Below are 13,517 nucleotides of genomic sequence, written 5' to 3' on the forward strand. Positions count from 1 at the left end.
AGCACAAGTTCTGTCAGTTTTAGCATCTTACTTCTGTAACGCCCAGAAGAGACATATCAGGATTTTTTTAGACCCTCTAAGGGCCTACGTATACACAGACATGGTAGAACATTCCATAAATTTAAAATGTACATAGAAAAATTCGTGCAAAAGACTGTAGACATGCAGTTTCTGCAGTTTTAAAGTAGCATGAGCATGTTCACACTAAGCTTAAGCCAACATGAAAAAAAATCTTTGCTTAAATCACAGTTGAAACAGTCTACTCTATCTGTGTTTAAACTAACTGATTTTAAAAACATACCTTACTTTAAAATAGTGGTACTGTGTGTAAGCCTTCGTTTCATTGACCACATAGGCCATTAGTCCTTAATATGTCTACTGCAATACTACGAATCAACTACACTCTTGTTCACCTTGTTTTTAGTAAACTGAAAACTGTTGCTGCATATGTATTAAAATAATTTTCATTTTGACTAAATTTAATGATTACTAGAATTTCACCTCATTAACATAATTTCACTAAGGAATTAATTTTCCCTCCTAATGACAAACTTCTCTACTGTTGGAGATTCATACTAACACAGCTTCTAGTGCCTGGGTTGGTTTAGCTCCACCTGTAAGACAGTTCACATGTACTGGCTCACCCCCTGTGCAAACCACCCCAAGGCCAAGGCCTTCAGGAAATGTTGTAACAGAAAAACATGATAAATCAGACATGAAATTATCATTCAGAAAAGTTACAGGGCAAGACTATAAGAAGAAGATACCCCAAAGTTTCAAAATAAAGATCTTTATTTCAAAATAGTGTTTGAGAATAGCACATCCAGTTGATATAAAATACAAATAGCAAGTTACCATTTTTTCAAATGGGCCAGTTTGCAGAACTATATACTGAAACACTGTACAAATTCACAAGAATTATTATAAAATAGACAGTTGAATTCTGATGTTTTAATTTTATTTAAACTATATTTTCACATTTGACTCCTTCTAATTCTGCTTGGTTTAATTACACAAGGTGCTTACAAGATTGCCTATAGAGTGAAAATTACAAAACAGAATTTAAGAATATAAATATAGAAAGGAATTCCTTAAACTACATACTAATATTCTCTGCTACAAAGATACATTTTACAAAAGTGCTAATATCTCTATGACAAACAGTAGCAGATTACATTTAAATATCAAACAAATCACACAATTTTTTATTTTTTTCAATTGTCTGTAATACGTTGATACTTCTAATCACTATGAGGGTTAATAAACACTATTTTCACTTCCTAATATTTCACAAATGAAATGGGAAAAGAAATAATATATCTGCATATGTGTGTGTGTGTGCATGTGTATGAGAGAGGGTCTGTACACATACGCATATATGCATGAACAAAGTTCTTGTAATTATTATTTGTATTTTAACAGTACTGGAAGTAAATGCTTAATAGTAAATACATTTCCCAGGTTTTCATAATTTCAGTAAATCAAAAAAACCTCTGAGTTCCTGTAAGTAGAAACAAGGGTCTCTGCAGAGCAAACTGTATAGATAAACTTTTACACACAAAAAGGACTCCCTAGATTGGTATTTTCTTTTTTGTAAAACTATATCATCCTGTGGTAAAAGTAATTTTTACTAACATTCAGTATTCCCACAAAGCTTGATATGCAAATGTGCAGTTTTCCGAGCACAAAACTGGAACTTCTCCGGCAGGGCACGGACATTGGGGTAGGACAAGAGACTAGAAGTACTCTTCCCTGTCCCCAAAAGCACAATCAGACAAGAAACAGCCATAATTCACCACTCCATGACCAGAAGGACATGAGGAAGAATAGTTCATGGTGCTGCCTAGGCCCAGAGAGCATGTCCCCACCACCATGGTGTCAACCATAGACCTGCAATGGGTGAAGCACTATCTAGACTTTTTCCAAGGTGCATCAAGTCCCAGTGCTCACTGTGATGCCCCCAATTTCCCCAGAGGCATTATGCCTTACAAAGGCAAAACGCCTCCAGGCACTGCCACTCAACCAAGGCACCTCTTCCCCCTTCCCATTGTGGTTCAGACTTTTAGGAGTCATAATTGAGCCCCATGGGCCTGATTCTGAGCTCAGGGAATTTATCAATTTAACTATATGATTCCTTATTAGCCTGCCTATTACCATAATATTTTTGTGCTCTCTAGCTGGAGCTAAACCAACGGAAAATTCTGACATTAATGGAAATGCACTTAAATGCATTTAGTTTATGCAACACAGATCTGAATCTGGCCCAATATATGGAGAAAAAAAAAAAACATGATAAGAGTCAATTCTTGTAGTAACTATCAAAAAACAGATAAGAAACCCTCTGAGTAAATCTGCATTGCATCAGAATAGACCACAATATTGCAGATGTTAAGGCAAAACGTCTAGTATAGTTGAGGATTCGGCTATGTTACCTTCAGTGATAACTTGCAGTAGTAGGCACTACTAGTCAGTGTTCACAAGGAGAAGCTTTGGTTAATATCAGACCATTTGTTGACAGCTTCACAATCCTGTGATCTTTAGCTTGTCACATTTGCATAAACTGAATTCACTACAGCGGAAAGAGACATTTATGGTCAATTCACTCAACAGAAATATGCTATTGGCTATCAATGACTCCTGTAACAAGGCCTAAATTTACAAGATCCAACAATCTACAAATGGGAAATCTGGAAAGTAGGTAGGAAAGTTTAAATATGTTAGATCAATATGTGTAGGTGGTTTACACAGAAAAGTTAATGAGCTACAGACATAGAGTAGAGAAACTAGCAGATGGTAAAGAAAATGGGTACTATTATTCCCTAAATCTGGGAATGCCATAGACCTCTTTATGTGCTGGACCAAATTAATTTCACAATTACAATGACAGAGAGAGATATTTCTCAGAAAACCTTAATGGTATAATAGGAAGAAAGTTGCCCACTGGATCCTAACTGTATTTTTCAAACATTTTAAATCCCAATCCCTTTATTTTTAAAGGATAGCATAAATTTTTAAAATGTTCTTTCTTTACACAGTTATTTAAAAATAATGCTTAAAATGTATCTGAGACTAAACTTTTTTGCATTTGCTTTTTGCATTCAATGACAGAATTCCCTGAACAAGGGAGTTTTAATTTGGTCTTTATATCCTGTTTAAATTCTGCCATCCTCTGTGGAAGTTTTTCACACTATGAAGAAATAAATATTATGTAAGTTATGTGACAGTGGCTCTAAGGCCACAAATACTGACAGGGCCACTTAATGTACAGGTTTAGCTTCTTAACTTCTGATAATTTCCCTTTTATAGGCAAATTTTGAAGATAAGTCTATTGGTCTAAGGATATATTTCATGTCTACACAGATTTCCAAAGTCTCCTTCTAAAAAGAAGCATTTCAAGTAATATTAGTATTGCAATAAAATATAAGTTTTTTATTCTGTCTTGATTGATAACAACAAAATCTTGGTACTGTAGTCCATGGCAAAACTTAAACTGACTTTAGTTTGCCAAATCTTCCCATAGAATCAATATTGACAATAGAAAATAACAGGAATCTCTCTCAAACCAATGAGATATTCAAAACAAAAGAACTATTGCCAATGCAACCACTGTAGCAAAACCAACAGTAGATTCCTGATGTTGATTTTTGAATTAAGTTTACAATAATAGAGCAAAGTTGCTTTCAAGCCAAAGAAAATGAAATAAAGAGATTTTGCTTTTCAGAATGCCTGTAAAGGCATGTTATGCATGGCAGCATTCAAATGTTTAAAATTAAAGTAGGTAAAGGCAAATACTTAAGGCTTTGTCCTGTAGTGTCTTCTCTGACCAAAACCTGTTACTCAGTTCAAATGGCAATTTTGCCCTCATACAGCCTGTGGTATCAGGCCTATAATTCGGTTTCAATAAATCTTCCATTTGCAAAGTCAAAAGGAAGCTGGAATGTAGCTTGAGTTTCACATACAAAACTACACAATTTGTGTTAGAATACAGATCTGACGATTTCTTTTTAAAAAAAAAAATTAGAGGGAATTAACAGTGCAATACCAGTTGGTTGTATGAAAATCCTACCTTGTCTTTCTTCAACTGTATTTAAAGAAAAGCTCTCCAGTTTTATTAAAAAGGGATAAATATTTCATGATGGGAAGCAGATCCCACAGCATTCCATGCAGATCTCCAAGCAATCTGAAGATTCACAACATGCGTCCATTATGCCACAGTCCATATCACACGGGCAGTTACAGTCATCCCCCATCTCATCCCCACAGCAACAGCAGCAGGCCTCCGATGTGCAGATGCCACAGGATGCTTGTCCCAAAACAATGTTACAGAGGGTGAGAAATTCACAGAACAAGCAAGCCAGGATACAGTGAACACAGCAATCTTCATACATACCAGTTCAGTAGCACGTCATGTATGAACAAACAAAACAAACAAACAAGAAAAGAAGAAAGAAGAAATCATTAATATGTTATTCTAAATATATCACATTGTTAAATAAGTAGCTGAAAGACAATGATTCAGAATAGACATAATTAACACCATAAAGAACATGTCTCCCATTTTCAAGGTCATTTTTGCAGCCTAACTTGTCTCCAGTTCAGTATTGGTTTTGATGCAAGTTTCCTTTCCCCACTTCACTTCATGCAAATCCCAAGTACTAAACGTCTGCTTAGATCCATCTCTCCAGTAATTTATTATGTAAAATATCCATATCCATTATCTTCAATTGTAACTTCTTCCAGCAGGCCCACAAAGTGATTAAAAAAAAAAAAAAATTAAAATCAGCTTATGAAGGAAACTATATAAAACTATTTCCAGTCTCTCCCAGTGCATCTTGCCCTTCTGAATCTGTTTCGTTGGCTGGCTAGTTATGAAGAAAAATAAGGGAGCTGCCACATTTTTGCTTTCTTTATAGTTTTATGCACACCTTAAAACCAGCATAACAGCATGTTATATGCGTATTTTCAACAATATATAAAACATTCAGTCAAAACACAGATTTTTCTATTGCTTTTCTGCACAAATCTCTTGGCAATCCTTTTAGTCTACGACTTAATCTTCAACAGAGTTCATACCTACACCTGAACATCAATATTCATCTCCCATAAGTACTACTAAATTACATCAGATAATTGAGGTGTCCCACAGACTGTCTGCAAAAATATGGCACCCAAAGAGTAAATATATGGAATAACTTCAAACAGTTATTCCACAGCCACAGACATTTGAAGATTGGGAAAATGTTCTGGGGAAAATATCCTGCACCATCTCATCCTTTCCCTGTCCCTACAGTTTATCACAGGTATCTGCTATGAGAGGCTGGTAGGGAAAACAGGACATTGAGCTACATGGGCAATTGGTCTGACCATCTACAGACATTATGTTCTTACAGTTCACTGGCTGGAGACTGTTATCACAGGGGAAAGCTCACCATTACTTGCAACAGTAATACATTGCTAGGCCTCCTAAACATATTTATAAATGTAAAAAATGATGCAGTAACTATGACAAGTATCTTGTTTGATTCAAAGTACCTAACATTGCAGAAACTTTTCAGGATAGTGTAGTGTTGACTTTACATGAGCAAGCACAAATACTTATAGCAATGTAAGCGACAGAGGTTCAGACCTGCAAATCTGTCCCAAGAAGCAAAGTAACTACCTGAGCTCTGAGCTCACTCTAAACATCACACTGCTGGGGATTGATTTCTCCTACTTATTACACTACTTAGATCCAAACTTAGCTTGGGAATACCTGTACTGCACTGTGGTCATAATATGCATAATGAACACTTATGCCCAAAAGAAAAAATGGAAATATCAGGAAAAACAAGAAGGGAAAAAAACAAACCTCAAAAACTCCCTACTACTGTGCAGGAAGGCAAACTGGGAGGGAATCACAGGTAAGACTGAGCTGTTTTTAAAGGAAGTTGTTGCTTGTATTAAAAGGCTGCTTTTCCCAAAGAAATACTGTTGCTAAATATATGACCTTCATAGAAGACCCAGAAGATGTGTGAAATAAAGCTGGGGAGTATCAGTTCACTGAAGAGGACCAAAGCCAGACCAATAGTGATTAATTAGCTGGTTGTCATGGAGATGGTGTCAAATTTGTTCAGGTACAATCTCCTTTCAGATTTTCTTTTAATATGAAGGAAAAAATAAAGAAGCCAAGAGTTCTAAGAAGCCTTCATATTTGGGGAACCAAAGTTTTTACTATTTTGCATCTTTAAAACACAGCTGCAAGAACCTAATACCACATCAAATTTTGTTCTACAAATGTTTTTTAAACAAAACACTGCAATAAAACTTTATGTGTATCAATATTGAAAAAAGGATGCTTAAACAAATCTTTCCTGCATCATGCAGGGATATGTAAAATTGCAGGGAGAGAAATAATAATTCAAAGAAATTATAATATACATATTTGTTGATTGGCAAGAGACAGGGCTCATAGGTTAAACAAAAGGGACTGCACTCAGAAAGCACTTTCTGGACCCACAAAAACCTTCCCCCCCCCAATCTAAAAATATACTGAATCAATGCTTACAAGAAGAGGCTGTGTTGATTTAAATAAAGGTATTTCAAAGGTAAAAACTATCAAAAATGGTCCAAGTCATAGAAAGAAATTTTGGCCATTAGTGCTATGATGGAAACTCTGTGGAGGGTCTTTCTTTTCATCTCTTCTTCATTAACTGAAACGCTAAGAGGATTTTTTTACCTACTGTTTATTTTATCTCCTTCTCTCAGGATGGCAAAACTAATTTACCATTCAGAAAATCTTTATATAACAATTTTACTTAACCTACACAAACACTTAACATAAAGTAGAGATACCTTTTACTGCTCCCTTCATTCTTGCAATGACTCATTTGTACAATGAACATAAACTTTGATCCACATTTCAAGGACAAACCTGAAATAATCATGCTTTTATATTCTTCCTCTTACTGACTTTTAATAGCTATCCAGGCAGCAATTATTTAACACATGACAAAGCATACTGTTACCTAGTCCTACCTAACTTGCTCTAATGTATTGCTCTAACTTGCTCTAAAGGTCTGTGATACATTTGGATAAAATGGGTGGAAGAATAATTTCTTTCATGTATGACTCCTACTTCTTAGCTTCTTATCTACAGTTGTAATTATAAGGAAAAGGAAGAGATACAGTCACAGTGCTTTTTTGTAATAATAACAAATCTACATGCTACACAAAACTCACACTTCCTTCTCTCGTACCCATATTCCTACAGCAACCTGTCAGTTCCATAGAAAAAAATTATACAGCTAAAACCCACTTTCTTTGGTTGCTGTTGCAGGGTGTCATGATCAGTGGAATCCAACTGTGAAGAAGATGCTATATAAAGCTCACTCCAAAAGAGATGACCTCAGGTTTTTCATTACCATGTTGGAGACCACTAAAATATATTTCATTGCTTGCACAAGACTCTCTAATAATTCTTTCCTGCTTCCAAGACCAAAAAGACTATTTTAAATTACAGATTATTTTAAATTTCAAAATTATTTTAACATGTTAAGAATAAAGACTACACTTAACTTCCACACTTTGACCCTACCATATCAAAATCCTAAGGGATTTTGCAGATGAGTGAGTAGTGGAATGCATTAATCCTGCTGGAACTAAACTTAATTTATACATTTGGGAAGAATTTGGGAAAAAAAGTAAATATGATGATCTTAATGTCTGACAACATGTTTTCTGGAAACTTTGAATATATTTTAGTCTTTTCTGATAAAGAGATTATATAATAGTATCAGTTATGACACCGTATTACTGTAAAGAGATGCTAACTTAAAATGATCTATTTCTTTACATTCTTTATTTTTGTTTGAGAATTAGATATTTTCTCATTCTTCTTTTCCCATTAGATATACTAATGCAATTAAGAATTAGGGGTGTGCCTTTACCAAGGACCAAACTCCATCTGCCTTGATGCTCATGATGCAGTACTGTTGATAAATAGTTAACTCCCAAGTTTCTTGGGATTTAAGTTTTCATTAAATACTTTCACAAAGAAAGATGAAATTAGTCTATGTCTCATTACGTAAGCCCACCATTAATTAAGATAAGCTTTTCCTTAGGACTTCTACACTACACCACACCAGTCTCAAATTTCCATTGCTTTTAAATTCTTCTATTACACTTTTCTCTAATCAAAGGAGAAATGGTGCATTTACAAATGCCAGCAGTATACAAAAGTGAGGATGTGGGATGTCAAACACTATACAGAAGTATACTTTATACAAAAAAAAAACCCCAAAACAGTACATCTGCCTTAGTTCCTTTATGAAATGCATTTGATTTCATCAAAGCACAGTATCATGTTTGTTGACTATGACCCAAGCTCCCAAAAGCTATGCTGAATGGCATAAATTATGACAGGCTTGGTCTGTAGGCAGTTACAGTGTATTTTATTAAACCAACTCACAGTTGGGGAAAAAAGATGAGCTTTCAGACACCCAAGCTTCTCTTCAATGATCCTTTCATTTTGCCTGGGATGAAAGTTAGACCTGAAGTTTAAAGGGTCATCCCATGCAGCATTTTTAAATACCGATGTAAGTCAAGCTGTTTCCTTAGTCCTTTGGCACATCCCCAAAAGTTACAGATTTGTTAGGGAACTTCATCAAAACTGTTAAACAATGCCAAGGCAAATAGAAACCCAACCAACTCATCCAAGTTTTTGCTGCTTATATCATGCACGCACATACAGCTACTTTGTGCTGATTTAACCTATGAGTGTATACAGTATATGTAACATCTACTTTAACTGGGTTATAAATGTTACCACAGACAATATCCAGCAGAGATAGCCTAAAATCCCTTAAAACTGTTTACACACTGTTATTCAAAGCTCAGAAGGCCCCACTCTATACCTTATCCCACTTGTAACAGCTATGCTCATTTAAGGAAAAGAGACAGTATCAACAATAAAACAACTTTAATTTTTGTTCATGTCTTTAAACACTTGCATATGCACACCACTTTTTATTTCTAAAATCTTGGCATACAGGTATTACCCTGATATCCAACTCCTTTTAAATACTGAAATATATACTTCTTTTATTTTAACTTCCCTTTTTATCATCTCCTCTTCATTTTTATGAAAAGGTGTGGCTCTACTTAAGAAACAGACTTTTAAGGGAACTATCGACCATCAAAGCTGTGGAAGGGACGCAAAAGTTAAACTGAAAAATGTACAGAGAAACACACACACAGGCTGATCTGTGATGCTTTTGTAATATTTGACACTAACCCGTCACAAACTGACCCAATAAGCTTTCATACCAAGCAGGCAGGTCACATATGATAAAAGGTTTTCATGTCTGCAATGGTAAATAAGCTCACTTACAGGATGGTGACCTTGGTCAGCTTCTTACTAACTATATTCACTGAGTTCAGACAACTCAAAACAAATCTCCAGGCGCTCTGCTGTCTCACAGCGAGAATCAGAAAGGGCAAAACCTCAATCAAAGTGGCAGCTGAGGTCCTCTGTGGGGGTTTACTCGGGCCCCTGCAGAGCCCTGAACAGAAGCCCCAGCAGGTGCTACAGGCGTCCCGCGGTCTGGCGGCACAGGGCCGGCAGCGATGGGGAGCAACACGCAGCACCAGAAGCAGAGACAGCCCACGGCCAGAGCGTCACAGCCAGCCAGCAAGAAACCACCCCAGCACAAGTTTCTTAAAAAGTGTGCATTGCAACAGAGGTGAGGCGTAAACTGACTGAGCAGCGGCACACACGCCATCACACCACCCCTCCTGCAATGTTTGTCTGCAGCCCCTGCTGCACCCAGGAAAATACTCACGGAAAAATAAGAAATGCAGAAAGAACAAACTGACATGTCACATGGAGTATAGGTATCTCTAGATAACACAGCTACATTTATTTAGACAGGGGAAAATAGTTACAAAGCATAGTATGTGTGATACTTCAGCATTTTAAAATAGAAAGCTATCATCTCTGTTGAACAAGGAAATTAAAACATTGCCTGAACAGGCAAATTACACTGCTTATATTCTAAACTCTCCATACAGATATAACCTCAGGAGGAAAATGATCCAGTCAAACATACAGATATACTAAGAAACATGTCAATTTCCAATATCTAAGGCTTCCTTAGAATATGAAGCTTTCATTGCCACTGCTCATCACTGCAAATACTGAGACTAGTTAGGTGATGCTAGACCATGAGCTTAGAAAATGGATACTTTTTTCATTACAGGCCCTGTTTTCCACTCCTGTTCTGTAACATGTAAATCACCGCCCAAGACTTCTACGCAAACAAAAATATAAACCATGCTTGAAACACACTACTCTTAAAAATACCTTCTTAAAAATCACAGGTTTGACCATATGATAATGTTATTTGCCCACTGCCTGATTGACAGCTGCATTCTGATACAACCTCGTCTAAGAAAAAAAACTGTTTAGCACTTCGTGCTCAGACACAAATCCACTTTGAATCAATTTCTAAAAGATAACAATGGAAATTTTGGCCCAAGTAGAGAAATATGCAGGACACTAACTAAGTAGCTGCCTAAATGCTACTAATCATACGGGATAGATTGCAGAAGTGTATGTATGTTTAAAAAAAAAGAGAGAGAGACACATGGCTGGCAGATATTTCTGCAATGTTAGGCTATTCATGGTATAATGCACACTCACACCAAATTTCAGTAAATAATACCAATCCAATGACAGAACAGTATATAAAAGAAAATTTACTGCTGCTCTTGAGGCACTCAAGACGAAAAAAAAAAATAAAAATCCTATACAAAATCATATGCCCAAAAGGAAAGTGAAGTTGACTTGAAAACTATTCTTTCAGTTTATACAGAATTGTCTAAACCAAAGGAAGATGCTCCTGCTTCAGAGGTCTGCTACCCTGCTAAGAGAACTACTCATTACTTTCCATGTATATGCACCTAGTGGTTCTTAAGACCCTGGCTTAACACAAAGGCTATTTGGTAGACTTGCTTTGTCTTCAGTTAAGCCATCAATATCACTTGGGATACTCTAATGAATTAATGTAGTCAGCAGCGTGAGTTAAATAGCGCTCACCAACCCCATGCTTGGATTCAAGATCTAGAACAGATGAAGTTGCATTATACTAAAAAGAAGGGGAAAAAAAGTCTCATTCAAATGCACCCTGAAATGTTAGATTTTAAACACTGGGTTTTAAAAAACCCCACACCTTAGGTGAGATTGTTCACCACATCTCCAAGCTCAGTAGCACAAGATACACAGTCCAGAAGGTTGGGGAAGGTTGCTTCAGGCCTTGCTCTGGGAAAAGCACGAGTGGTAACTTAAATCTGGCAGCAAATCTACATTGCCTGTCCTTCCCCAGAGCTTCACCCCCATGATGCAGGCCTTCTTTAACCACCTCACTCCTGCATCTAGCCTTATTACACTTCCTAAAACCTAGCTTGAAAAGAATCCCTGGAAAGAAGATGCCTTCTAGTGTCTCTCTGGTTTAGAGAGCCTGGGAATGAATAAAGTGAAGTCTCACCGTACTTACAGGAGGCAGGCTCATGATCCGCTCACCCTAGTTTAACAAGCTACCATTTCCAGATGGATGCAGCAAATGTGTATGCTCTCAGACTTTTGAGTATGTAAAGTACCACCCTAAACTCAAATTATCACAAGCTAATGGAGTTGTGGGAACTACCCTGACAAATGTAGTAACTTGTGAGGTCACAAGAACTTGACCAGAAGCAAGAGCTCCATTTCGAAACTGTATTTAAAACCTATTATTTCCTCTCTCCATCATAAACTTTTTATAAACAATTGCTTTGATTAAAAAAAAAAAAAAAAGGCATAACATCCAAGCTTCATAAGGTTTTGGTAGGAAAACTTGGTTTTTACAAAGTAATTAGTGCCTACTTCATTTTGCCCCCTCCACCCTCTTAATTAAATTCCTCTTCCATTCCTCACACTGCCCAGTTTCTTGTTCCCTTTCCTCCTCCAACTCTGCATATGTCATTATTACTTACCTTCCACTACTCTGATACACATATGTATGTAACTCAGTTACCCATTTTTCTTCATTTCCTAACATTTAGATGTATTCAGCTGCCTCATCACTATCTCCTTTAGAACTCCTCTCCTCTTTAAGTTGCTTTGGACAGACACCACTGCTTACATCAGATAGACTGCCTTCTTTTTACTCATTTACAATTGCTTTTTCAGGTTTCCAGGTGTTTCTCTGCACTACACATAACAGGTGCAAGAGAGTGACAATTCTCTTTGCTAGTGGTTTACCAACCAGAGTTTTGGAAGAACTGTGACACCTCTGACATCAATAATTTAAAATATTATTAGAATTTCTTTGAATAAAAAAAATCTTTTATTCCCAATATGCACTGAAACCTATCCAGTCCCTCTGAAAAATCTTTAGAACTGAAACAGTGTTTAAAAACTGCTTTTTAAGAGAGACACTCCTACTATTTCATAATTCCTTTGGGGTTTTTTGCAGCGTAAGTTACGGAGCTGAGTAAGATTTCTTCAGGGACAATATGGATTAATAATAGATGCAGAGGAAGAGCAGAGCTGGTGAGTGCACTCACACCCTCCTATGCCTCACTGGATGTGAAAGTGTTTCTAAACAGCATATTCTGGAATGTGACTCCATACACTACAAGCTTAATTAAAAAGGCAGTTTTTAAAACTTTTATACTACTGCTACCAAAATGTCTGTTACATTTTAAGTACTTCCAATGCAACTTCAATTCCAAAAGCTCACAAGATGTGATCTACAGCACAAGTGGAGTTTACAGCTGGAACAATCAATAAAAGAGTTGTTAACTATGGTGGGGGGGATTTTGGTGGGGTGGGGGACTGGGGGGCTTTATAGCTTGCATTAGGGCTGTCCAGTACTTTGGAGACTAACAGGAGCAGTACTAACCTTCATGGGAAGATGTGCTATTCTGAATAAAATTTAGCTTTTTGGTATGTATACTGAAGTCTGTAGTATATGAAGCAGCATGCTTCATTTTAAATAAGCATGAACCCAAATATGCTCTGGTGCAGAATGGGTGGCAAACCTGGAAGTTTCTTGATTCTATCCCGCCTCCAGCACCACCAGGTTTTCTGTTCTGTCAATAGATAAGATGTTCTAAAGCAAAATAACTATCAGACCAGGACTTATTTGGCGTTACAAATAGACGTGGTGCTCCAGAAATGTTCACATCTTTTCTTTTAAGAAGAAACAAGAAGAATGCAGCTTTTGGGAGGAAATAAGAAAAAGTGAAAAATATTTTCTCTTTTCTATAGTCTAAACGCAGCTTGATGACCAGAATTTTCACTTTTCTTCCTTCTGAGAACATAATCTATTTCTTTTCTCTGGCCACTTTGCTTCACTTAAAACCAGTTATTCTCCTGACTGGCAATAGAGCTGAGTACTCATAGTGGAAGACAAGGCAGATAAAGTAAAAATACATGGCATATATTTTCAGGTTTAAAGAAAAAAAAGAAAGCTATAAATTAGATTATAAACTCCAAGGTC

At 36.5% G+C, this 13,517-nt stretch overlaps 1 protein-coding gene across 4 annotated transcripts in view; it reads right to left on the reverse strand.

Moving 5' to 3' along the window:
• Positions 1-774: 774 nt before the first annotated feature.
• The window catches only part of MDFIC (MyoD family inhibitor domain containing), a 50,874-nt gene continuing 38,131 nt past the window's right edge, over positions 775-13,517 (reverse strand). For all 4 annotated transcript variants that reach the window (XM_074870224.1, XM_074870221.1, XM_074870222.1 and 1 more), the window contains one exon: positions 775-4,378. In XM_074870224.1, coding sequence (XP_074726325.1) covers positions 4,131-4,378 — 248 coding nt within the window. In that variant the 3' untranslated portion in view covers positions 775-4,130. The remainder of the gene's footprint in view (positions 4,379-13,517) is intronic.

Source organism: Strix uralensis, chromosome 5 (genome assembly GCF_047716275.1).
Source record: "Strix uralensis isolate ZFMK-TIS-50842 chromosome 5, bStrUra1, whole genome shotgun sequence".
Classification (NCBI taxonomy): domain Eukaryota; kingdom Metazoa; phylum Chordata; class Aves; order Strigiformes; family Strigidae; genus Strix; species Strix uralensis.